The 27,898-nt window shown below is 43.4% G+C and overlaps 1 protein-coding gene across 3 annotated transcripts in view; it reads left to right on the forward strand.

Moving 5' to 3' along the window:
- Positions 1–27,898, forward strand: part of sbf2 (SET binding factor 2) — a 269,232-nt gene that overhangs the window by 149,422 nt on the left and 91,912 nt on the right. For all 3 annotated transcript variants that reach the window (XM_061882963.1, XM_061882974.1, XM_061882982.1), the window contains 5 exons: positions 15,159–15,272; positions 15,931–16,059; positions 16,140–16,238; positions 18,116–18,317; positions 18,420–18,529. In XM_061882963.1, coding sequence (XP_061738947.1) covers positions 15,159–15,272; positions 15,931–16,059; positions 16,140–16,238; positions 18,116–18,317; positions 18,420–18,529 — 654 coding nt within the window. The remainder of the gene's footprint in view (positions 1–15,158; positions 15,273–15,930; positions 16,060–16,139; positions 16,239–18,115; positions 18,318–18,419; positions 18,530–27,898) is intronic.

Consider the following 27,898-nt stretch of genomic DNA (forward strand, 5'->3'; position numbering starts at 1 on the left):
TGAGGGGGCAGTCAGAAATGTGAAGGGGGCATCATGTGTACACATCATGCTCCAGCACTTTTTTTTCTGTGCTTACAGTAACGATGCTTTCTTCATTGAAATGGGTCTTTAGCTATGTGTCCAACCCCAACCTGGAGTAGTGGATTGCACGTTGTCAGGCCTCTACCTTCAGACCTGTCCAACTTGGGTATGCCACCTGAAAACTAAGCTCCTGCTGGTATAGCTCTTACGGTCACTGAGGCCCGCAAACCCCCTGACCACAATAAGGTGGCAATCCCTTGGGGGGAAACTGAAAAAGAAATGAATAAAATAAAATAAAACATCCTTCATCCAGATTTTATCAACCAACATAACATTTATCCTAACTGGATGGCCTAACTCTCAAAAAAAATTTGACCCAAAGTAGGACTTCACACTCTACAGTCGATATTTACAAAACTGAAAGGTAGTCTGATGAATAATGATAAAAAAGAATCTCAAACTAATTTATAAAACAGAACATGGGCACTCATCTGGGCACAAATTTCATTCACTCCAATGTATGTGTGTTGCCCACTTGCTTGTAAATTGATGAAAACGGCAGTGTTTTTGTTTTTAGGTGTCTTGGTCATATCAAATGAAACTTATAATTTGTTTATTGCAAAATGTAGATTGAAACATTAAAGGTTGACTATCGAGAATTACAAGAAAAACAACAGAAAAAGAATTCCAGACCGTTGCTAAGTATAACGGGCCGTTGCTAGGGACTCCGCTCTGAACAGAGGACAGCATAGGAAGACTGCTAAGCAGGATATATACCTTGTTTCATTTTTACCCTCATTAACAGCTTCATAAATGACTTGTAGCTTGTTACAGGGACAGTGGAGGCTCTCTGCCTTCCAAACCACTGCTGCTCAGAGCCTCCGCTGTCACTGCTCTCGTCAAGTTGTGAAAAAAAAATGAAAAAAAAAAAAAAAAAGGAACTCCGTAGCACCGAAAGTCCTTGACGATAAACGTATTTATGACAGATAAGACTACACAAATACACCCATCCTAACAAATATATGATAAATGTAGACAACTTTTCCTTTTCTTTTACTTTCATACTGCAACATTGATTGGATGTTTACTGAGGGCTGAGGGGTGTGTGCGGGTGTGTGTCTGCTGCGCAGCCTGTGGAATGGTAAATACACGCACAGCGGAGGGAGAGATGAGAGGGAAGCCGACACTACTATATCGTGCGTGTCCCTTTTTCGGCGGATTTTTCCGCTAGTGCAGATAATGTTGTCAACATGTACTGTAGTAATTTTGTCATCCATCCATCCATCCATCATCTTCCGCTTATCCGAGGTCGGGTCGCGGGGGCAGCAGCCTAAGCAGGGAAGCCCAGACTTCCCTATCTCCAGCCACTTCGTCTAGCTCTTCCCGGGGGATCCCGAGGCGTTCCCAGGCCAGCCGGGAGACATAGTCTTTCCAACGTGTCCTGGGTCTTCCCCGTGGCCTCCTACCAGCTGGACGTGCCCTAAACACATCCCTAGGGAGGCGTTCGGGTGGCATCCTGACCAGATGCCCGAACCACCTCATCTGGCTCCTCTCGATGTGGAGGAGCAGCGGCTTTACGTTGAGCTCCTCCCGGATGGCAGAGCTTCTCACCCTATCTCTAAGGGAGAGCCCCGCCACCCGGCGGAGGAAACTCATTTCGGCCGCTTGTACCCGTGATCTTATCCTTTCGGTCATGACCCAAAGCTCATGACCATAGGTGAGGATGGGAACGTAGATCGACCGGTAAATTGAGAGCTTTGCCTTCCGGCTCAGCTCCTTCTTCACCACAACGGATCGATACAACGTCCGCATTACTGAAGACGCCGCACCGATCCGCCTGTCGATCTCACGATCCACTCTTCCCCCACTCGTGAACAAGACTCCTAGGTACTTGAACTCCTCCACTTGGGGCAGGGTCTCCTCCCCAACCCGGAGATGGCACTCCACCCTTTTCCGGGCGAGAACCATGGACTCGGACTTGGAGGTGCTGATTCTCATTCCGGTCGCTTCACACTCGGCTGCGAACCGATCCAGTGAGAGCTGAAGATCCCGGCCAGATGAAGCCATCAGGACTACATCATCTGCAAAAAGCAGAGACCTAATCCCGTGGCCACCAAACCGGAACCCCTCAACGCCTTGACTGCGCCTAGAAATTCTGTCCATAAAAGTTATGAACAGAATCGGTGACAAAGGACAGCCTTGGCGGAGTCCAACCTTCACTGGAAACGTGTCCGACTTACTGCCAGCAATGCGGACCAAGCTCTGACACTGATCATACAGGGAGCGGACTGCCACAATAAGACATTCCGATACCCCATACTCTCTGAGCACTCCCCACAGGACTTCCCGAGGGACACGGTCGAATGCCTTCTCCAAGTCCACAAAGCACATGTAGACTGGTTGGGCAAACTCCCATGCACCCTCAAGAACCCTGGCGAGAGTATAGAGCTGGTCCACAGTTCCACGACCAGGACGAAAACCACACTGTTCCTCCTGAATCCGAGGTTCGACTATCCGGCGAAGCCTCCTCTCCAGTACACCTGAATAAACCTTACCGGGAAGGCTGAGGAGTGTGATTCCACGATAGTTGGAACACACCCTCCGGTCCCCCTTCTTAAAGAGAGGAACCACCACCCCGGTCTGCCAATCCAGAGGTACCGCCCCCGATGTCCACGTGATGCTGCAGAGTCTTGTCAACCAAGACAGCCCCACAGCATCCAGAGCCTTAAGGAACTCCGGGCGGATCTCATCCACCCCCGGGGCCTTGCCGCCGAGGAGCTTTTTAACTACCTCAGCGACCTCAGCCCCAGAAATAGGAGAGTCCACTACAGATTCCCCAGGCACCGCTTCCTCAAAGAAAGACGTGTTGGTGGGATTGAGGAGGTCTTCGAAGTATTCCCTCCACCGATCCACAACATCCGCAGTCGAAGTCAGCAGAACACCATCCGCACCATACACGGTGTTGATAGTGCACTGCTTCCCCTTCCTGAGGCGCCGTATGGTGGTCCAGAATCGCTTCGAAGCCGTCCGGAAGTCGTTTTCCATGGCTTCCCCGAACTCTTCCCATGTCCGAGTTTTTGCCTCCGCGACCGCTAAAGCTGCACACCGCTTGGCCCGTCGGTACCCGTCCACTGCCTCCGGAGTCCTATGAGCCAAAAGAACCCGATAGGACTCCTTCTTCAGCTTGACGGCATCCCTCACTGCTGGTGTCCACCAACGGGTTCTGGGATTACCGCCACGACAGGCACCAACAACCTTGCGGCCACAGCTCCAATCAGCCGCCTCGACAATAGAGGTTCGGAACATGGTCCACTCGGACTCAATGTCCCGCACCTCCCTCGTGACATGTTCAAAGTTCTCCCGGAGGTGTGAATTGAAACTCTCTCTGACAGGAGACTCTGCCAGACGTTCCCAGCAGACCCTCACAATGCGCTTGGGCCTGCCAGGTCTGTCCGGCATCCTCCCCCACCATCGCAGCCAACTCACCACCAGGTGGTGATCGGTAGAAAGCTCCGCCCCTCTCTTCACCCGAGTGTCCAAAACATGAGGCCGCAAATCCGATGACACAACTACAAAGTCGATCATGGAACTGCGGCCTAGGGTGTCCTGGTGCCAAGTGCACATATGGACACCCTTATGTTTGAACATGGTGTTTGTTATCGACAAACTGTGACGAGCACAAAAGTCCAATAACAAAACACCACTCGGGTTTAGATCCGGGCGACCATTCTTCCCAATCACGCCTCTCCAGGTTTCACTGTCGTTGCCAACATGAGCGTTGAAGTCTCCCAGTAGGACAAGGGAATCACCCGGAGGAGCACTTTCCAGTACTCCCTCGAGTGTACCCAAAAAGGGTGGGTATTCTGAACTGCTGTTTGGTGCGTAAGCACAAACAACAGTCAGGACCCGTCCCCCCACCCGAAGGCGAAGGGAAGCTACCCTCTCGTCCACTGGGTTGAACTCAAACGTACAGGCTTTGAGCCGGGGGGCAACCAGAATTGCCACCCCAGCCCGTCGCCTCTCACTGCCGGCAACGCCAGAGTGGAAGAGGGTCCAGTCCCTCTCGAGAGAACTGGTTCCAGAGCCCTTGCTGTGCGTCGAGGTGAGTCCGACTATATCCAGCCGGAACTTCTCTACCTCGCGCACTAGCTCAGGCTCCTTCCCCCCCAGTGAGGTGACGTTCCACGTCCCAAGAGCTAGCTTCTGTAGCCGAGGATCGGACCGCCAAGTGCCCTGCCTTCGGCTGCCGCCCAGCTCACAATGCACCCGACCTCTATGGCCCCTCCTATGAGTGGTGAGCCCATTGGAGGGATGACCCACGTTGCCTCTTCGGGCTGTGCCCGGCCGGGCCCCATGGGAACAGGCCCGACCACCAGGCGCTCGCCATCGTGCCCCAACTCCGGGCCTGGCTCCAGAGCGGGGCCCCGGTGACCCACGTCCGGGCAAGGGAAATCTGGGTTCATTTCGTTGTAATTCCATAGAATTTTGTCAGTTTATTAAAATTTGCATTCTCAAATTTTGATTTGAGGGGGCAAGACATTTATTTAAGGGGGCTCTGCCCCCTCTCGCCCCTGCGTAGAGCCGGCCATGGCTGGAAGGAGCATCATATGATATGAAGAGAATATGAAAAAGGGAAAGTAAATAATTACTTTTATCTTTAATAATGATTATGATTTCTGGCTATGTTAGGCCAGCAGAGAAGTCCTTTCTGGTCCTGACGGCGCACCACTAGTAAAATATTGATTCATAATCACACTTTGATAAACTCACACACTGGCGATACTGCTCATTTTATTGAGAAACAAGCTAGTGCCAGCTAGCTTTAATGCTACCATTTAAGCCTATGCCAGGGCCATTTAACTAGGCTGACCATATTCTGAAATCACACAAAGAGGACACTTATATGCGTGCCAAGGCCGGGACTAGGTGAAAATTTGCCAATGATACTTGAACTTGCTTTATAAATAATATATTTCTGAGCCAATTATTTTCGGCTTCTGTAAAAAAAATAATGCAGAGTCAACATTTAAAACAAAAAAAGGACCTTTCCCGGCAAAACTCGAACCAACACTTCCTGTCAATAGCGTCACTTCCCTATCTTCCCCGGAAGTCCCGCCCCCCTGCCAAAGCCATTGGCTAACACCCCGTAGCCAGCCGGCACAATATTTACAGCTAGAATTCACCAACTCGAGTAATATATATACGGTAGCTTAATCCTGGACGTACATTGAAAATACACGCAACCCTTATTCAAAATGCCGGACAATTGAGGAATTTAAAAAAAAAAAACGCCCGGACACCCCCGCAAAAGAGGACATGTCCGAGGAAAAGAGGACGCATGGTCAGCCTACATTTAACTGGTGGCCCAGGAATGTCAGCTATCAATCAATCAAAGTTTATTTATATAGCCCTTAGTCAAAAGTGTCTCAAAGGGCTGCACAACCCACGACATCCTCGGCTCAAAACCCACATTAGGGCAAGAAAAAACTCAACCCAATGGAAACAACGAGAAACTTTGGAGGGGACTGCAGATGTGGGGAACCCCGGGTGACCGGTGCAATGGATGTCGGGTGGATCTAGTTAATATAGTGAGAGTCCAGTCCATAGTGGGGCCAGCACAGGATCATCTTGAATGGAGACAAGTCAGCAGCGCAGACATCCCCAACTGATGCACTGAGGAGTGGTCCACCCCGGGTCCGACTTTGAACAGCTAGCGCTACATCTGTGGTCACCTGATAATTTAGCTAGACTGTTTGGTATTTTATATGTAAGTATTAAAACCTTAAAGTCGCATCTTAAGTGCACAGGAAGCCAGTGCAGGTCAGCCAGTATATGATCAAACTTTCTTGTTCTTGTCAAAAGTCTAGCAGACGCATTTTGTATCAACTGTAAAATTATAATGCTAGAAATAGGGAGGCCCGAAAATAATATATTACAGTAATCGAGTCGAGACGTAACCAAGGCATGAATAATAATCTCAGCGTCAGTGGTGGACAAAATGGAACACATTTTTGCGATACTACAGAGATGAAAGAAGGCTGTTTTAGTAACACACTTGAAGTGTGACTCAAATGAGAGAATTGGGTTGAAGATAATGCTCAGTTTCTTTACCGAGTCGCTTTGTGTAATTGTTTGGTTGTCAAATGTTAAGGTGGTATTGTTAAATAGGTGCCGGTGTCTAGCAAGACCGATAGTATTCATTGCTTTGAGTTGCAAAAAGTTAGTGAACATCCATTGTTTAATTTCATTTAGACACGCCTCCAGGTGACTACAATTTGGTGTGTTGGTCAGCTTTAGGGGCATTTAGAGTTGGGTGTCATCAGCATAACAGTGAAAGCTAACACAGTATGTGCGTATGATGTCACCTACCGGTAGCATGTAGATTCTGAAGAGTGCAGGGCCAAGAACCGAACCCTGTGAAACGCCGCACGTTACCTCAACATAATCCGAGGTCACATTGTTATGGGAAACGCACTGCATCCTGTCAGTAAGAAAGGAGTTAAACCAAGAAAAGGATAAGTCCGACATACCAATACGTGTTTTGATACGTTCTAATAAAATATTATGATCGACGGTATCGAAAGCAACGCTAAGATCAAGTAGCAGCAACATGGATGCGAATCTGCATCCATAGTTAGCAATAGATTATTAGTCATTTTTGCAAGGGTTGTCTCCGTAGAGTGATTTGCCCTGGAACCGGACAAACGGTTCACAGAGATTGTTAGACACTAAGTGTTTATTTAGCTGCTGTGCAACAATTTTTTTTAAGGATTTTAGAGATAAAGAGAAGGTGGGACACTTGCCGGTAGTTTACCATAAGGTCAGGATCGAGGTTAGGTCTTTTGAGCAAAGGATGAATAACCGCTTTTTTGAATGCTACGGTAACAGTGCCAGAGGAAAGTGATACGTTTATAATATTTAGAACTAGGGCTGGGCGATATGGCGTTTTTTTAATATCTCAACATTTTTAGGCCATATCGCGATACACAATATATATCTCGATATTTTGCCTTAGCCTTGAATTAACACTTGATACATATAATCATAGCAGTATGATGATTCTATGTGTCTACATTAAAATGTTCTTCTTTATACTGCATTAATATATGCTAATTTTAAACTTTCATGCAGAGAGGGAAATCACAACTAAGTCAATTGACCAAAACTGTATTTTATTAAACAGTTATTAAGCAGTGGCACAAACATTCATGTCATTTCAAAACAGAAATTGCAAGATTGTCAGAGACATTTTAAAACAAGCTATTTGTGCACTTTTGTACATAGTGACATATCAAAACAACACTAAATTAAACTGCGCTTTTTGCACAGAACGCCACTACAATAGTTAAAAACAAATAGTATATGTCCTACGGTGTTGATGTGTAAATTGTTGCTTCAGCATTTTTGGGTCTGGCACCGAACGGAGATGTTGACATGCAGTTTGAAGCACTCTTCATTCTCTAGTGGTTGACTTTTCAAATGATGCTACAAATTTGCAGTGCTGCTACTTTTGGTAACAACGCTTCTGCCGTATAAATAATCCAACATCTTCCCGCTTGAAGCCAAACCACCGCCAGACAATGAACCCCGTGCTGTTTTTCTTGGGAATTAATTCTTCCTCCATTTGTTACCAGATTCGCACCTTCTCTCTATCGTTTTACCACTTGCAACACACCGTTAGCAACACAGCTAATGTTACCCATGCCACTACCTCTCTGCTCGGGGAGGGCGTGTGACGTTGCACGCGTGACGTATGTAAGAAGGTGCGCTTGTTTTAGGTTTCTTTGTGAAGGAGAGACAAAAAAGAGGAAAGAACGCATGCAGTTTAATGCCAGCAGCTAAAAGCAAATGCGTGAGAACGTATCCTCGAATATCACGATATAATCAATTTCTATTTCGCAGAGAGACAACCCCGGAATATATCGAGTATATTGATATATCGCCCAGCCCTATTTAGAACTGATGATTCTAATATTACCAACAGGTCCTTACAAAGTTTCCCAGAAATCGGTCAAGTAAACATGTTAAAGTCCTTAAAGTTAAAGTCCCAATGATTGTCACACACATACTAGATGTGGAGAAATTATTCTCTGCATTTGACCCATCACCCTTGATCACCCCCTGGGAGGTAAGGGGAGCAGTGGGCAGCAGCGGTCCCTCTAATGTCATTTCATCAAAAAGAGACAGACTATTTTGGAGGGCAATATTCGTCGTACATACATTCGTATCTGAGTTAATGGAATCCAGTTGAACCTGAGACCCATTGTCTTTAATTTCCTTTCTAATGAGTTCATTATTCTTAATTAAACTGCCGAGTAGGTGGAGCTACTGGTAGGAATCCCTTGTTGGGTTAGCAATGCTACTGTACTGAACAAATATTTAGGAATGTTTTTATTGAGGCAAATGAGATTGGAGTAGTAATTAGCTTTAGCTAAGGTAAGCATGCGTTTTATAAGTTATTAAACTATCTCTCCATGCTTGATGGAAAATCTCAAGTTTAGTCGCACACCATTTGCGTTCCAGCTTTCTACATGATAGTTAAAGAGCTCTATTTTCTTCTGTAAACCAAGGGGTAGGCCTTTTAGGGGCCTTTTTTAGCTTTAGCGGTGCTATACTATCAACGCGCTGGGCATCGTTGAAGTTATTAGTTAGGTTACCGATAGAGCCCACAAAAAGCTTGCAAGAGGCAAACCTCTTACCAGCAGATTTTTAAATATACTAGCGCACTGTGCTATGAAGGATCTTTGACGAGCTTTTTGGCAGTTGGCCCTTAAAAATAGCTGAGTGTTCTTGTTGTAAATATTTTTTTCCCAAATTAGGAATGCCTAAAAAAATAAATAAACAAAAATCACATGTCAACATGTCAGGTGCGCTGTGAGCTGGGCGGCAGCCGAAGGCAGGGCACTTGCCGGTCCGATCCTCTTGGGATGTGGAATGTCACCTCGCTGGGGGGAAAAAAAACCTGAGCTTGTTCGCGAGGTGGAGAAGTTCCGGCTGAATATAGTCGGAATCACTTCGAGGAACAGCAAGGGCTCTGTAACCAGTTCTCTCGAGAGGGGCTTGACTTTCTTCCACACTGGGGTTGCACGCAGTGAGAGGCGACGGGCTAGGGTAGCAATCCTTGTTGCCCACCGGCTCGAAGCCTGCACGTTGGAGTTCAACCCAGCGGACAAGAGGGTGGCTTCCCTTAGTCTTCGGGTGCGGGCAGGGTCCTGACTGTTGTTTTTGTTAACGCACCCAACAGCAGTTCAGAGTACCCACCCATTTTGGATACACTTGAAGGAGCACTTTCTCCCCCGGGTGAGTCCTTTGTACTACTGGGGGACTTCAACTCTCATGTTGGCAACGACAGTGAAACCTAGAGAGGCGTGATTGAGAAGAATGGCCGCCCGGATCTGAGCCAGAGTGGTGTTTTGTTATTGGACTTTTGTGCTCGTCACAGATTGTCCATAACAAACACCATGTTCAAACATAAGGGTGTCCATATGTGCACTTGGCACCAGGTCACCCTAGGCCTCAGTTCCATGATCGACTTTGTAGTTGTGTCATCGGAATTGCGGTCTCATGTTTTGGACACTCGGGTGAAGAGAGGGGCAGAGCTTTTTCCCAATCACCACCTGGTGGTGAGTTGGCTGCAATGGTGGTGGAGGATGCCGGACAAACCTGGCAGGCCCAAACGCAGTGTGAGGGTCTGCTGGGAACGTCTAGCAGAGTCTCCTGTCAGAGAGAGTTTCAATACCCACCTCCAGAAGAACTTTGAACATGTCACGAGGGAAGTGCTGGACATTGCGTCTGAGTGGACCATGTTCTGCACCTCTATTGTTGAGGTGGCTGACTGGAGCTGTGGCCACAAGGTAGTTTGTGCCTGTCGTGGCGGTAATCCTAGAACTCGTTGGTGGACACCGGCAGTGAGGGATGCCGTCAAGGTGAAGAAAGAGTCCTATCGAGTTCGTTTGGCTCATAGGACTCCGGGGGAAGCGGACAGTTTCTGACAGGCCAAGCGGTGTTCGGTTTCAGCTGTCGCAGAGGCAAAAACTCGGCCATGGGAGGAATTCGGAGAAGCCATGGAAAACGACTTCCGGGTGGCTTCGAAGTGATTCTGGACCACTATCTGCCGCCTCAGGAAGGGGAAACAGTGCACTGTCAACACCGTGTATGGTGAGGATGTTCTGCTGACCTCGACTGCGGATGTTGTGGATCGGTGGAGGGAATATTTCGAAGACCTCTTCAATCCCACCAACACGTCTTCCTATGAGGAAGCAGTACCTGGGGAATTTGTGGTGGGCTCTCCTATTTCTGGGGCTGTGGTTGCTGAGGTAGTAAATAAGCTCCTCGGTGGCAAGGCCCCAGGGGTGGATGAGATCCGCTCGGAGTTCCTTAAGGCTCTGGATGCTGTGGGGCTGTCATGGTTGACAAGACTCTACAGCATCGCGTGGACATCGGGGGCAGTACCTCTGAATTGGCAGACCGGGGTGCTGGTTCCTCTCTTTAAGAAGGGGAACCAGAGGGTGTATTCCAACTATCGTGGCATCACACTCCCCAGCCTTCCCGGTAAGGTCTATTCAGGTGTACTGGAGAGGAGGCTATATAGTCGAACCTCGGATTCAGGAGGAACAGTGTTGTTTTCGTCCTGTTCGTGGAACTGTGGACCAGCTCTATACTCTCGGCAGGGTCCTTGAGGGTGCATGGGAGTTTGCCCAACCAATCTACATGTGCTTTGTGGACTTGGAAAAAGGCATTCAACCGTGTCCCTCGGGAAGTCCTGTGGGGAGTGCTCAGAGAGTATGGAGTATCTTACCGTCTGATTGTGGCGGTCCGCTCCCTGTACGATCATTGCCGGAAGTAAGTCGGACACATTTCCAATGAGGGTTTGACTTGCCCTTTGTCACCGATTCTGTTCATAACTTTTATGGACAGAATTTCTAGGCGCAGTCAAGGCGTTGATGGGATCTGGTTTGGTGGCTGCAGGATTAGGTCTCTGCTTTTTGCAGATGATGTGGTCATGATGGCTTTATCTGGCCAAGATCTTCAGCTCTCACTGGATTGGTTCGCAGCCGAGTGTGAAGCAACTGGGTTGAGAATCAGCACCTCCAAGTCCGAGTCCATGATTCTCGCCCGGAAAAGGGTGGAGTGCCATCTCCGGGTTGGGGAGGAGACCCTGCCCCAAGTGGAGGAGTTCAAGTAGCTCGATGTCTTGTTCATGTGTGAGGGAAGAGTGGATCGTGAGATCAACAGGCGGATCGGCGCGGCGTCTTCAGTAATGCGGACGCTGTATAGAACCGTTGTGGTGAAGAAGGAGTTACACCGGAAGGCAAAGCTCTCAATTAATCGGTCGATCCACGTTCCCATCCTCACCTATGGTCATGAACTTTGGGTTTTGACCGAAAGGAGAAGATCACGGGTACAAGCGTCCGAAATGAATTTCCTTCACCGGGTGGTGGGGCTCTCCCTTAAAGATAGGGTGAGAAGTTTTGTCATCCCGTAGGAGCTTAAAGTAAAGCCGCTGCTCCTCCGCATCAAGAGGAGCCAGATGAGGTAGTTCGGGCATCTGGTAAGGATGCCACCAGAATGCCTTCTTAGGGAGGTGTGTAGGGCACGTCCGACCGGACGGAGGCCACGTGGAAGACCCAGGACACGTTGGGAAGACTATGTCTCCTGGCTGGCCTGAGAACGCCCTGGGATCTCCCGGGAAGAGCTGGACGAAATGGCTGGGGATAGGAAAGTCTGGGCTTCCCTACTTAGGCTGCTTCCTACGCGACCGACCTCGGATAAGCGGAAGAAGATGGATGGATGGCACATGTCAACTACAGAGGATGTTGATTTTCAGGAATGTAAAAAAAAAAATAATACTGAAGGGACAAGTCCGGCACCCTTAAATTACCGGAAATGTGGCCCATAGAACAATTTAAATGAATGGCCGTTGCTTATGGTGATAACAGTAAAGGGGCTGTGACCTCACATAAACCGGACGTGCAGCAAGAAACACTATGAAACAGAGTCTTCAAAAATGTATCACAATGTCAGTCTGTTTAATGAACGTTATTGTGTATTTAAAGAGACTTACATTTTTTTTTTAAAACTGTGGCGGGATTATACAAGAGATTCACTTAAAAAAAAAAGGCTGATCACATATTCAGGTCGAATAGCTCACACTGGAAGAGTTGTTCTCTACGAGTCAGTTAAAACAAACAAATAATAAAAGTAAAATATATTTTGTTCGTTAGCAAAATTTTACACTTGAATATCACAGCCAAAAGCAATAAAATAGGTTATGTTAAGGAGGATGTAGCGGGCCCTCCAAAGTCAAAATAATAAATCAAATGGCTAAATAGATTATGGACAAACAAAGTTACACTTCAATATTGAACATGTAGGCAGAGGTACAGTTGCACACTACTTAACTGACAATCGATTTAAGACATTTTTAAACAAAAGTGCAGAGTAACAGTTTAAAAATTACAGTATAAACATATTAACAGATCATATGCTGAAAAATTTAACTCTGGCAGATTCGGTGCATGACAAATGTCTGTCAAACGTTTGCAGTATTTTTGGAAAAGCTAGCTTTTCAACAGTAATAAATAGCAGCATGTGTTAACAATATAGTGATTTAAACCACACTTTCTGTGAGCACACACCTTTTTGTGCTGTCTTGTTTGCACTGAATGTGTTCACCAAACACCTCTGAGTATAGACTATAGGATGTAGGGCTGGACAATTGATCAAGTTTAAACAAAATAAAATGATTAATGGGACACAAAAAGTGATAATGTACTTAAAGAACTTATTTATACATCTACAAAAAAATTATGCTTTGACCTAAAATTTAAGTCAAAATTGTCCAAAGATGTATTGCACCAATAAATGTAAAGATTTTTGCATTTATTTTACAAACATTTTATTACATTTTATTTTTCACAAAAACATACACTCCATAGTGGTAAAATAGGCGTAAAAGGTAAATTGATTGATAACAAAACAGAAAAGAACGATTTTTGTTTTTTTATATTTCTATATAGATGTATTGGCTTTGCTATTATTATTACTTTACTCGTTGTGGTTTATTTAAAACTTTTTTCAAATGAATAAATAATAATGTAATTAATCGTGACTACACTATCAAATCAAATAATCGTAAATATAATTTTTGCCATAATTGTCCAGCCCTAACAGGGTGGTTGTGTATCAAGTGGGTGTGCAGGTTTGTCATATTCCAGCACATTCAGCAAACGTTCTCCTCATTGTTGATAGGGTCATCTTGTTGCAAAAGTTTAAACTGAAATATTCCCACACTGGTGCGGTGGATTTTGGTTTTGTGATCATTTTGTCTATGTCTACTACCATAAGTGTTTGTCACGGGCTAATTTGTTGCACTTTGTGATGCTGGCAGGCCAGTGGACACAACGAGTCAAAGACACTTAATGTAGGAGAAGAGGATTCACCCCCTTATTTTCATTTCACAATCGCGCGCAGCTGCTGAAACCGATGAAAAGCGTAAATGCTCTTGAAGCCTGTACACATGCATGAAGTTGGCAATTATACACACTGGAAAATGTATTGACCTAATTTTAATTAATAATTTGGTTAATTGACTTACGAAATATTGGCCTGGGCCAAAGGCATAAGCTTATGCTCCTGTGTTTCCTCCTTTGTGTTTTTGATGTTGGCACTCTTCGTTGATTTGTTGGGTTTGTTCTTATCTCTGGCCTTGCTTCCTTCTTTTTTATTATATTGAACAAAGACAGCCCAGTCTACCATATTACATTTCTTTGTGTTTTAAACATACTGGGCCGATAAAGCTGATTATGATTCCGAAAGTGGGTTTGGTCTCGGCTTTCCTGGACGCTGAGCTTGCGCATGATAATTGGATGAACCGAGTTGATATGAAGAAAATTTCAATCCTGGAAGTAATGTTTTCTTTGTAAAATCTAGCATTGTTATATCTTTTATCTGTTCTTGGAAACTGTACTTGTGTTCAGAGAGTATCTAGAAATTATCATCCCCTACTTAAAAGACCAGGAGCCGCCACTGGACTGCACAGGAGATAAAAGCGCAAAAAATTTAATTTCACATGTACACACTATTATTCACAGTATTTACTCAATACATTGTTGATGCATCTTTGGCAGCAATTACAGCCCTAAGTATTTTTTAATACGATGCCGCAAGCTTGACACACCTATCTTTGGACAGTTTCGCCCCTTTGCACACCTCTCCAGCTTCATAGAGTGGATGGGAAGTGTTGGTTTTCATCCAGGAAGTCTCTGTAAATTGCCACATTCATATTTCCCTCTGTCTTGACTAGTCTCCCAGTTCCTGTCACTGAAAAACATCCCCACAGCATGATGCTTCCACCACCATGCTTCAATGAGGGATGGTATTGGCCTGATGATGAACGGTGCTTGGTTTCCTCCAAAAATGATCCCTGGCATTAACGCCATGGAGTTCAATCTGTGCCTCATCGGACAAGAGAATTTTCTTTCTCATAGACTGAAATTATTTTAGATGTATTTTGGCAAACTTTTTACTAAGAAATGGCTTCCGTCTGGCCTCTATGCATACAGGCGTGATTGGTGGATTTCTGCAGAGATGGTTGTCCTTTTGGAATGTTCTCTTGTTTCATCGTATTCAAAAAGGCTGTAATTTCTGCCAGTGGTGCATCAACAAAGTATTGAGCAAAGACTGTGAATACTTACAGTATGTACATCTGTGGAATTTATTCCATTTTGGAATAAGGCTGTAACATAACAAACTGTAGAAAACGTGACGCGCTGTGAATACTTCCCGGATGCACTGTATAGTTTTTTTTTTACTTCAAAAGCTTTCAAAGTTAAAGGTTTAAATATAATGAGTATAGTACTTTTTGAGGACATTCAACAATACAATGATATAATATTAATAATAACAATGGTAAATTTGGTCACAATACCATGATATAAATGTTCATATTGTTACATCCCTACTTCAAACAATTTGCCATTCATCCTGAAAAGGATTGAATAAGCTATTCAACATCAATTGAATATATCATGTATTATTTATCTTAGGACAACCCAGATGATTAATTAAGTTATCACCTGCTGTCGCGGAATAGCTTTTTAATGAGGTGTGCATGTGTGTGTGTACGTGTGTGTCAGGACAAGGAAGTGAGGGCTGTCCTGCTCAGGCTGTTTGCACAACTGTTCCAGGGCTACAGGTCATGCCTGCAGCTCATTCGCATCCATTCCGAACCTGTTATACACTTTCACAAGGTAAGATAACAAGTCTAAATTATGTATTTAAGTTTTCTAAAACATAGTTGGCGACCACTTGATTAAACATTTTTTGTAAGCAAATGCTTCTCGGAAAGAACGCTGGTCCTGTAATCTCCCTGGAATGTTGAGACAAGACGTGAGATGGAATTACATGTAAACAGATAAACCTTTGAGAGTGTTAGCGTGTGTCCCTCAGATTTGACCGTTTCATTGTTATTTTTTTGCAAGTCTCCGAGACGGCAGGGCCTCTAAACTTGGACATAATGTGCCATATGAGATGTATTACATCTTAGATGTTTTTGATAGGTATTTTGTTTGTTCAATCTGTAGATGTGTCCATGGTAACCCCCGAGAACATCATCCTCAAAGTACCCCACATGGATTGTATTATAAACATGCTGAGTTTATTTGGCTGGAATTGCAAAGTGGGGAAGGCCTGCGTAAACCCACAGAATAATGATGCCTCAATTGAATGTATTTTCAGGGAAGAATTATCTATATTATGAAAAATAGTATACTTAATTTAATAACTGCAGCGCTGTCTTGAAATATAATCAAATAATATTTGCACACAATTTTACAGTATATCAATGTGAGCAGTTTAACATTGTTTGTATGTGCATCATTGTAACTCTTCTAATTCTGCATTATCCAGACAGCCTTTCTAGGCCAGCGAGGCCTCATTGAGAATGATTTTCTCACCAAGGTCTTGGATGGGATGGCTTTTGCTGGCTTTGTCTCAGAGCGTGGTCCGCCTTACAGAGCTTCCGATCTCTTTGATGAGGTACGATGGCGTGAAAACCAGTCAACTATCAACAATTACCAATGAATATTCATTATCCTGTTTTTTCTCTATTTTTGAAGCTGGTGGCCTTAGACATTGAGCATTTTCGACAAGAACAGCTCAACCCTGCAAAGCTGCAGAAGCGAATTCGGGAACTCTCAGAACAGCTACACAGAAATGTAAGGCATCCTTGAGTTAATATGATGAACCGTTTTACCTGTTAACCAATATTTGTATTTACTCATCCTGCCATTCTGTAAATACAGTGCTTGGGGCAGCTGTAAAATAATTCATAATCATTGTTATTAACAAAGAGAGTTCCAAATGTACCTGAAAATAATGTTTTTGTTTATCACTCTTATCAAGATTCAAACTGACTGAGCGAAATGTTGCACGATCAAGCACTTTTAAAAAGGAAATAAATATCTGACTTTTGATACGCTTGTCTTGTTAGAATAAAGGCAGATTATTGGTCCAACCTACAAACCCCGTTTCCGTATGAGTTGGGAAATTGTGTCAGATGTAAATATAAACGGAATACAATGGTTTACAAATCCTTTTCCACCCATATTCAATTGAATGCACTACAAAGACAATATATTTGATGTTCAAACTCATAAACTTTATTTTTTTTTTTGTAAATAATAATTAACTTAGAATTTCATGGCTGCAACACGTGCAAAAGTAATTGGGAAAGGGAATGTTCACCACTGTGTTACATCACCTTTTCTTTTAACAACACTCAATTAACGTTTGGGAACTGAGGAAACTAATTGTTGAACCTTTGAAAGTGGAATTCTTTCCCATTCTTGTTTTATGTAGAGCTTCAGTCGTTCAACAGTCCGGGGTTTCCGCTGTCGTATTTTACGCTTCATAATGCGCCACACATTTTCGATGGGAGACAGGTCTGGTCTGCAGGCGGGCCAGGAAAGTACCCGCACTCTTTTACGACGAAACCACGCTGTTGTAACACATGGCTTGGCATTGTCTTGCCGTAATAAGCAGGGGCGTTCATGATAACGTTGCTTGGATGACAACATATGTTTCTGCAAAACCTGTATGGACCATTCAGCATTAATGGTGCCTTCACAAATGTGTAAGTTATCCATGCCTTGGGCACTAATGCTGACTTTTGAACTTCGCGCCTATAACAATCCGGATGGTTATTTTCCTCTTTGTTCAGGAGGACACCACGTCCACAGTTTCCAAATATAATTTGAAATGTGGACTCCTCAGACCACAGAACACATTTCCACTTTGCATCAGTCCATATTAGATGAGCTTGGGGCCAGCGAAGCCAGCGGCGTTCCCTGGTGTTGTTGATAAATGGGTTTTGCTTTGCATAGCAGAGTTTTAACTTGCACTTACAGATGTAGAAACCACCTGTAGTTACTGACAGTGGTTTTCTGAAGTGTTCCTAAGCCCATGTGGTGATATCCTTTACACACTATCTGTTTTTGATGCAGTACCGCCTGAAGGATTAATGGTCCGTAATATCATCGCTTACGTGCAGTGACTTCTCCAGATTCTCTGAACCTTTTGATGATTTTACGGAGCGTAGATGGTAAAATCCCTAAATTCCTTGCAATAGCTTGTTGAGAAATGTTGTTCTAAAACTGTTCGACAATTTGCTTACAAATTGGTGAGCCTCGCCCTATCCTTGTTTGTGAATTACTTAGCATTTCATGGAAGCTGCTTTTATACCCAATAATGGCACCCACTTGTTCCCAATTAGCCTGCACACCTGTGGGATGTTCCAAATAAGTGTTTGATGAGCATTCCTCAACTTTATCAGTATTTATTGCCACCTTTCCCAACTTTTTTGTCACGTGTTGCTGGCATCAAATTCTAAAGTTAATGATTATTTGCAAAAAAAAAAAAAATGTTTATCAGTTGAAACATCAAATACGTTGTCTTTGTAGCATATTCAACTGAATATGGGTTGAAAAGGATTTGCAAATCATTGTATTCCGTTTATATTTACATCTAACACAATTTCCCAACTCATATGAAAACGAGGTTTGTAATACATTGTCTTTTTGTGTGTGTTTTGTAGGAGAACCCGAACCCCCACATGGCATTTCAGAAAGTGCCTAGACCATCGGAGGGATCGCACTTGCGCGTGCACCAGGTACCCTTCCCTGTGTTATATGATGACAAAGTGGAGAAGATGCTGCAGGAAGGTGTGGCTAAACACATCATCCATCCATCCATAAGAACTGAGAAGAAATGTGTTGTACCTGCAGGTCCCCCTGTCGGTATGGCTACCTTCTGACATTCATGATATTAAAACAGACTCCAAATTCCGATTTCCAAGTGCGTTTAAAAATGCCACTTACCTAATCATGTCTGTTTTTCAGTGTCCATTATGGGAAAGACTGGCTCTGTGTTTAACAGCGCTCGCAGGCTTGAGGTCGTCAAAAACTGCATTTCCTTCATCTTTGAAAACAAGACCCTGGAGACAGAAAAGGTGATGTCCAGTGCCATGTGTACATAATTCAAATAGCTAGAAACTTTATTTATCACCCTAACATCTCTTAGATGAAAGTTTGTATGTTGTTTGTTTGAACAGCAGGTTATTTCACTCTAAGGTAAATTAGTTGTGTGTTGCCAGTAGTGTTGCTCCTAGTGACTTTTTTAATAGTCAACTAGTCATCGATAATCTTATTGATTAGTCTACCAATCCGATTGTTAAGCAGAAACCTATTATTGGCTCTATTATGCCATCTGCATTGATTCTGCTTTGTTTTTATTCTCATGATTGGGGCGGTGCAGCTCGGTTGGTTGAGCGGCCGTGGCAGCACCTCGAGGGTTCCAGGTTCGATAGTCACCACCATTGTGTCCTTGAGCAAGACAATTGACCCACCTGCTCCCAGTGGTTTATATCTAGCTTAAAATATGAAATTGGGTTTCACTATGTAAATTGCTTTGAGTGCCTAAAAAAAGTGCTGTATATATACCGGTAGTTATAATACACTTCACAAGATATTTTAAGGCATGTGCTAACGAACAAAGATGACAAATTGTTTCAGGAATATTCATTTATACGGTTACTGTGCGGCTCATTAGTCTGTTTGAAAAATCTAAATAACTATTAAACTTCTGTTTACTCAAAGGCCCAGTGCTGACAGAAAAACAAAGAATAGTAAAAATAACAATATAAACAAACACCAAAGCTATCTAACTTCCTAAAAAAGAAACAAGACTTTTTTGATGTGTTTAAAAGGCAACACACAGGTATATTATTAATTATTGATTAACTCCTGGCATTTTTAGCAATCTAATAGACTGATTTTTTTCTGATAATTTTAGCCATCCAACAGATTTTATATTTATTATTTTATGATATCGGCACCAGGGTGCCTAATGTTCGTGTATGCGCGCTGCGTGCGCGCGGATGATGTTCGTTTTTGTGACCGTCTTCTTTGGACTCCAAATTGATGCTGCTTCACAAGTTACTGACAAAATTAAGTATTTGATATACAAACCCCGTTTCCATATGAGTTGGGAGATTGTGTTGGATGTAAATATAAACGGAATACACTGATTTGCAAATCATTTTCAACCCATATTCAATTGAATTCACTACAAAGACAAGAGATTTGATGTTCAAACTCCTAAACTTTGTTTTTTTTTTGCAAATAATTAACTTGGAATTTCATGGCTGCAACACGTGCCAAAGTAGTTGGGAAAGGGCATGTTCACCACTGTGTTACATCACCTTTTCTTTTAACAACACTCAAGAAACGTTTGGGAACTGAGGAAACTAATTGTTGAAGCTTTAAAAGTGGACTTCTTTCCCATTCTTGTTTTATGTAGAGCTTTAGTCGTTCAACAGTCTGGGGTCTCCGCTGTCGTATTTTACGCTTCATAATGCGCCACACATTTTCGATGGGAGACAAGTCTGGGCTGCAGGCGGGCCAAAAAAGTACCCGCACTCTTTTTTTACGAAGCCACGCTGTTGTCACACGTGCTGAATGTAGCTTGGCATTGTCTTGCTGAAATAAGCAGGGGCGTCCATGAAAAAGACGGCGCTTAGATGGCAGCATATGTTGTTCCAAAACCTGTATGTACCTTTCAGCATTACCATCACAGATGCTGGCTTTTGAACTTTGCGTCGATAACAGTCTGGATGATTCGCTTTCCCTCTGGTCCGGATGACACGATATCGAATATTTTCAAAATCAATTTGAAATATGGACCCCTCAGACCACAGAACACTTTTCCACTTTGCATCAGTCCATCTTAGATGACGTCGAGCCCAGAGAAGCCGGCGGCGTTTCTGGATGTTGTTAATAAATGGCTTTCGCTTTGCGTAGCAGAGCTTTAACTTGCACTTACAGATGTAGCGACGAACTGTATTTAGTAATAGTGGTTTTCTGAAGTGTTCCTGAGCCATGTGGTGATATCCTTTAGAGATGGATGTCGGTTTTTGATACAGTGCCGTCTGAGGGATCGAAGGTCACAGTCATTCAATGTTGTTTTTCCGGCCATGCCGCTTATGTGGAGTGATTTCTCCAGATTCTCTAAACTTCTTGATGATATTATGGACCGTAGATGTTGAAATCCCTAGATTTCTTGCAAATGCACTTTAAAAAACGTTGTTCTTTAACTGTTTGACTATTTGCTCAAGCAGTTGTGGACAAAGGGGTGTACCTCGCCCCATCCTTTCTTGTGAAAGACTGAGCATTTTTTGGTAAGCTTTTTTTATACCCAGTCATGGCACCCAGCTGTTCCCAATTAGCCTGCACTCCTGTTGGATGTTCCAAATAAGTGTTTGATGAGCATTCCTCAACTTAATCAGTTTTTATTGCCACCTTTCCCAACTTTTTTGTCACGTGTTGCTGGCATCGAATTCTAAAGTTAATGATTATTTGCAAAAAAATAAAATATTTATCAGTTTGAACATCAAATATGTTGTCTTTGTAGCATTTTCAACGGAATATGGGTTGAAAAGGATTTACAAATCATTGTATTCCGTTTATATTTACATCTAACACAATTTCCCAACTCATATGCAAACGGGGTTTGTAGACCAAAAAATGTATATAGACAAAGTTTAGCTGGTTTAATTTGGCTAAATCTATTTCCACACAACTTTGCATTCTTAGATGTCTATTTTTTATCTGTTTTAAATGCTCCCGTATCACAGCTGTACTGCCATAAAATGCTCCACTTTGCAAAGTGAGGAAGGTAGTCATGTGTTTTAGAATTAGGGTGAAATGTTCTCACAATTTACATGTTTTCACCGGCACTGTAGCTGCGAGTGGCCGTGCTGACTTGCTTCCGTCCGGAAAAACAAAACTGATGACGTTACCGACTATTGTTGACAAATTAATTTGTCCGCGACCAATACTATTGTCTATATTTGTTGACAAATTGTGAGTTTCCACCTTTAAGTGTTACTCTTTCACACATAAATTATAGAAAATTGGTGTGCCAGAGATGTAATTGATTTACTTGTCTTTTGAACAAAACCCAGTGAAGCTGGATGGTGTGTGTTTTTGTGTGTTCACATAGCAGTAAGAGATAACAAAATGTGTCTGGTTATTTGATAAATGCTGTTTATTGTCAGTTACCTTTAACACAACACGGCGGTAGAATTAGCTTTTATTTCGCTTCTCATACTACTTCCAAGTCAACTTTGACCCCAAAAACTCTGTCTATATTTCCATTTATCCATCCATCCATCCATCTTCTTCCACTTATCCGAAGTCGGGTCGCCGGGGCAGCAGCCTAAGCAGAGAAGCCCAGACTTTCCTCTCCCCAGCTACTTCTTCCAGCTGTTCCCGAGGGATTCTGAGGTATTCCCAGGCAAGTTGGGAGACATAGTCTTTCCTACGTGTCCTAAGTCTTCCCCGTGGCCTCCTACCGGACGTGACCCAAATACCTCGCCAGGGAGACGTTCAGGGGCATTTTAACCAGATGCCCAAACTACTTCATCTGGCTCTTCTCGATGTTGAGGAGCAGTGGCTTTGCTCTGAGCTCCTATTGAATTACAGAGCCTCTCATCCTATCTGTAAAGGAGAGCCCCGCCACCAGACAGAGGAAACTCCTTTTGACCGCTTGTACCAACGATCTTGTCCTTTTGGTCATAACTCAAAAGCTCATGACCCTGGTGAGGATAGTAACGTAGATTGACTGGTAAATTGAGAGCTTTGCCTTCCAGCTCAGCTACTTTTTCACCAAGACAGATCTCACGATCCACTCTTCCCAACTCATGAAATTATGAGTTGGGAAATGGACTCCTCCACTTGGGGCAGGATCTTGTCCACAACCTGCAGATGGCACTCCACCCTTTTCCGGGGAAGAGAGAACCATGGACTCAGACTTTTCATCCCAATTGCTTCCCACTACTGGCCAGACGAAGCCAGCAGTACCACATCATCCGCAAAAAGAAGATACAAACTAGATCCCCTAAATGCCTTGAGTGCGCCTAGAAATTCTGTCCATAAATTTTCTAAACAGAATCTGTGACAAAGGGGAGCCCTGGCGCAGTCCGACCCTCATTGGAAAATGGGTCCGACTTACTGCAGAGAGACCTGACACCGATCATACGAGTATGTCTTTTGCGCTTTTTAGGGAGGTTTTTTTTATGCTTTTTTTTTTAGTGTGTTGTCCATCAGCAAGCCGCACTCATCCCCACGATTGTGCTAACAGTAGCTCTGGCATTAGCCAGGGCCCAGACGAAGCAAAAACCATTCAGCTCTTGGATGTATCTTGTCATCAAACGAAGGCCTTCATCGCACACTTCCATCTCTTTTCCGGTTGTGCATCATCTTGGCTGACTATCATCCATCCCTATTGGTGGCAAGTATCCTGGCTAATGTTAGTATTAGTTATCACTGGCAGCTTGTGCACAGGCATGTTCTACAGCGTCACCACACTGAAAAAGATCCACACGGACACTTTGACCTTCCTTGTCAGCCCAGTTACATCTCCTGGGGTCAGGTCATCCGAGCACAGATATAAGCTAGCAAACGGCAAAATCTCAAGTGGATCACAGTGTCCTCTTGCCTATGAACAAACAGGACTCTACAAATCATATCCTCTTTGAACGATTGAAATGTACTGTCTTTGTCCAATAAATCTGGATTTATTCACAAACACATTAAGGACAAGGGGCTGGGCATTTTCTGCCTCACAGAGACGTGGTAGCAGCCGTAAGTTTCTTCAGCCCTAAATAAGGCTTGCCCCCTGTGTATAACTATCTGAGTAAGTAAGTAAGTAAATTATTTTTATAAAGCCCTTTTCACAGATAAAATCACAAAGCACTGTACAAAACATAGGTGAAGTAAAACAATTCAATTAAACAACAGGGGCAACATCATAAAAAGTGGATTAAAAATCATAGTTAAAAGGTGCATTAACTAAAAGCTTTAATAAAAAGAGAAGTTTTCAAATGTTTCTTAAAAGTTTCAACACAGCCAAGATCACGGAGGGACGGGTGCAAATTGTTCCAGAGTCTGGGAGCTATAGCCTGGAATGCCAGGTCTCCACGGGTTTTTTAAAACAAGTTTTTGGGATCTTTAGAAGACCCTGGCCTGAAGACCGGAGGCTACGCCCTGAGGAGTAGGGGCCTAGCAAATCAGTGATGTACTGAGGGGCCCCACCATGTAACGCACAGAATGTCAGGACTAAAATCCTCAACTCAATGCGGAATTTAACTGGAAGCCATTGAAGACTGGATAAAACTGGGGTGATATGTGCTGTTCTGGGTGCACCGGTCAAAAATCTGGCAGCTGCATTTGTACAGTCTGAAGTCTATTTAGCGTTGACTTGTTGAAGAGAGTGAAAAGAGAATTGCAATAGTCAGTGCGAGACGAAATGAACGCATGAATGATCATATCAAGATCCACTTTTGAAAACAAATTTCTCACTTTAGAAATATTTCTGAGATGATTTAAAACAGTTTTTGGTCAGCTGACGACAGTGACCCTCCATAGACATTTACTGATCAAACCAACTGGTCGTGGTGGTGGCCTCGCCGTTTTATCCCACAGTGACATTTAATTGAAACCCCTGTCAGCCACAGATTTCTGTTCCTTTGAAAATCTGATACTCAAATGCAAACACCCTCTTAATGTAACAATAGCTTTTATTTACCATTCTCCAAAACCCCAACCAACATGTATTACAGATATACACAATTTCCTAATTTTACTCTGTTCATCCTACATTAACATATCGGTTATTGGTGATCTTAATATTCACTTGGACTGTCTGTCCAATCCACCTGCCACGTAGTTTAAATAAGTACTGGACTGTCTTAACCTCCCCTAGCATGTCAATGTCTACACCCACAATAAAAAGGCCATACCCTGGATCTAGTAATCGCGACTCCCTCACTGTCACTGAGCTCCATGCATATGACACTGGTGTGTCTGACCTGACAATGAAGCAGTTAACATTAAGCTCCTCTTACTATCGCTCTACATAAAACCAAAACATACAATAATCTTAAGGAACCTAAATAACATTGATTCCCACTCTTTCGGTCATAACCTCCAGCTTCTTTTCCTACCTACTTCCTCCTCATTCTTGTACCTCATGGATTTTTACAATCACAGTCTGTCCTCTATCCTGGACTTTAATACACCATTGATGAAAAAACAAAGTCTCATTTTTACCGGTCAGCCCAAAGGTACACAAAAGAGCTAAGGCAAATGAAAAGGTCAGGCCGTGTCCTGGTGCGAGCCAGCGTAAAATCTGGCCTGACGGTGCATAAGTCGGCCCACCGAGAACATCAAATATCTTACATTAAAGCCCTTTCCATGTCCAGGACAGAACATTATTCCACAATCATCAACAATAACCCAGGTAATTCCAAGCAATTCTTCTCAACAGTTAGTCACATTCTCACACCACAAATCACCCCATACCACACTCATGGAGACAGTAACTACAACAAATTCCTTGAATGTTTTACCTTCAAAGTTAACAATATCCACTCATTTTTCATACAAACACATAGTCCCATTCGACATTCCAGCAACTTCCAGCGCACGGCATTTCTCACATTTCATCCCTACAACGCAGCAGGAGGTCGAGAAGATCATCCGCAGATCCAAACCATTGACATGCTCCCTTGATCTTCTCCTTTTCTCTGCTCAAAACACACACCCTTTGCATTACCCCTCTCATAACAAAAATCAATAATCTTTCTCACCAAACAGCCAACATTTATTCCTCTCTCAAAACAGCTTTGATAAAACCTCTATTCAAAAAAACAACCTTACACCTAATGTCTCTGTCAAATTACAGACCCATTTCAAATATCCCATTAATTTCCAAAATACTAATAAAAATTGTTTTTATACAGCTTCACAACAATCTCAAATCAAGTGACCTCTATGAAAAATTCCAATCCGGTTTCAGCCCCTCCCACAGCGCAGAATCATCTCATCAGAGTCACCAATCATCTCTCATCAAAGTCACCAGTGATCTGCTGATGGGACATTCCTCTTCATTCTTCTCGACCTATCTACTGCATTGGACACTCTTGACCACAACATCCTTCTCCACTTCTGCTCTTAACTAGTTTCGCTCCCATTTCACTGAAAGGAACCTGGGGGATGCTAAAACTCGTCCCCACATTGTCACCTACGGGGTCCCCAAGGGCAACGGGCTCAGTCCAACCCTCTTCACCATCAACATGCGTCTCATCGGGTGTGTCGTCAACAAACATGGGATTATTTTCCACTGCTATATTGAAGACACACAGCTCTACCTTAAAGTCTCATCCTCTGTTTCTCCCACTGCCACTGTTGCTCATCTAAGCTCCTGCCTGGAGGAAGTAAACACATGCATGAGTCAAAACTTCCTGCAGCTGAATGGCTCAAAAACAGGCGCCATTCAAACCGGTACTGGTCAACAACTCCATTCTTCCAACATAACTTCAGTTTCAATTTTTGATTGCAACTTTCCCTTCTCTCCCTCCGTTACCAATCCCATCGAGATTACTGGCAGTAGCCTCTAAAAACCACAATATGCTAATTATATGTTAATTATATTATAATTGTGTATGTATATATATATATATATATATATGTATGTACAGTGGGGCAAAAAAGTATTTAGTCAGCCACCGATTGTGCAAGTTCTCCCACTTAAAATCATGACAGAGGTCTGTAATTTTCATCATAGGTACACTTCAACTGTGAAAGACAGAATGTGAAAAAAAAATCCAGGAATTCACATTGTTGGAATTTTAAAGAATTTATTTGTAAATTATGGTGGAAAATAAGTATTTGGCCAACCATTCAAAGCTCTCACTGATGGAAGGAGGTTTTGGCTCAAAATCTCACGATACATGGCCCCATTCATTCTTTCCTTAACACGGATCAATCGTCATGTCCCCTTAGCAGAAAAACAGCCCCAAAGCATGATGTTTCCACCCCCATGCTTCACAGTAGGTATGGTGTTCTTGGGATGCAACTCAGTATTCTTCTTCCTCCAAACACGACGAGTTGAGTTTATACCAAAATGGATACATGGATGATACAGCAGAGGATTGGGAGAATGTCATGTGGTCAGTCAAACCAAAATAGAACTTTTTGGTATAAACTCAACTGCAATTGCAAGAAATTTAGAGAGTTCAACATCTACGATCCATAATATCATCAAAAGGTCCAGAGAATCTGGAGAAATCACTCCACCTAAGTGCCATGGCCGGAAACCAACATTGAATGATCGTGACCTTGGATCCCTCAGACGGCACTGTATCAAAAAACGATATCAATCTGTAAAGGATATCACCACGTCGCTCAGGAACATTTCAGAAAACCACTGTCACTAAATACTGTTCGTTGCTACATCTGTAAGTGCAAGTTTAAGCTCTACTATGCAAAGCGAAAACCATTGATCAACAACATCCAGAAACGCCGCCGGCTTCTCTGGGCCCGAGATCATCTAGAATGGACTGATGCAAAGTGGAAAAGTGTTCTTTGGTCTGACGAGTCCACATTTCAAATTGTTTTTGGAAATATTTGACATCCTGTCATCCGGACCAAAGGGGAACCATCCAGACTGTTATAGACGCAAAGTTCAAAAGCCAGCATCTGTGATGGTATGGGGGTGCATTAGTGCTTAAGGCATGGGCAATTTACACATCTGTGAAGGCACCATTAATGCTGAAAGGTATATACAGGTTTTGGAAAAACATATGCTGCCATCTAAGCGCCGTCTTTTTCTTGGACGCCCCTGCTTATTTCAGCAAGACAATGCCGAGCTCCATTCAGCACGTGTTACAACAGCGTGGCTTCGTAAAAAAAGAGTGCGGGTACTTTTTTGGCCCGCCGGCAGTCCAGACCTGTCTCCCATCGAAGATGTGTGGCGCATTATGAAGCGTAAAATACGACAGCGGAGACCCCAAACTGTTGAACGACTGAAGCTCTACATCAGGGGTCTCAATCTCAATTTACCTCGGGGATCACTGGGTGAGGCTGGGCCTCAAGAAAATATATCTTAAAAAGTCTAACATGCACTTTTTAATGAATTAACCTTCTATGAATGGCTTTCCCGCCCTAGCAACATACTTGCCAATCCTCGCGATTTTTCCAGGAGACTCCTGAATTTCTGTGCACCTCTCGACAATCTATCGGTGCAACCATTCTCCCATATTTGTCCCAATTTTAACCCGGCCGACATTCTTAAGGGCTGCCGTGACTGCACTGCCTTTAACGTCCTTTACAACAATGGTTCTCAATCTTTTTTCAGTACCCCCTGTGAATATTTTTTTAATTCAAGTACCCCCTAATCGGAGCAAAGCATTTTGGTTGGAAAAAAAGAGATAAAAAAGTAAAATACAGTTTCTGATTAATAAATCCGTTTCTGATTT

The sequence above is a fragment of the Nerophis ophidion genome, linkage group LG02 (assembly GCF_033978795.1).
Source record: "Nerophis ophidion isolate RoL-2023_Sa linkage group LG02, RoL_Noph_v1.0, whole genome shotgun sequence".
NCBI lineage: Eukaryota > Metazoa > Chordata > Actinopteri > Syngnathiformes > Syngnathidae > Nerophis > Nerophis ophidion.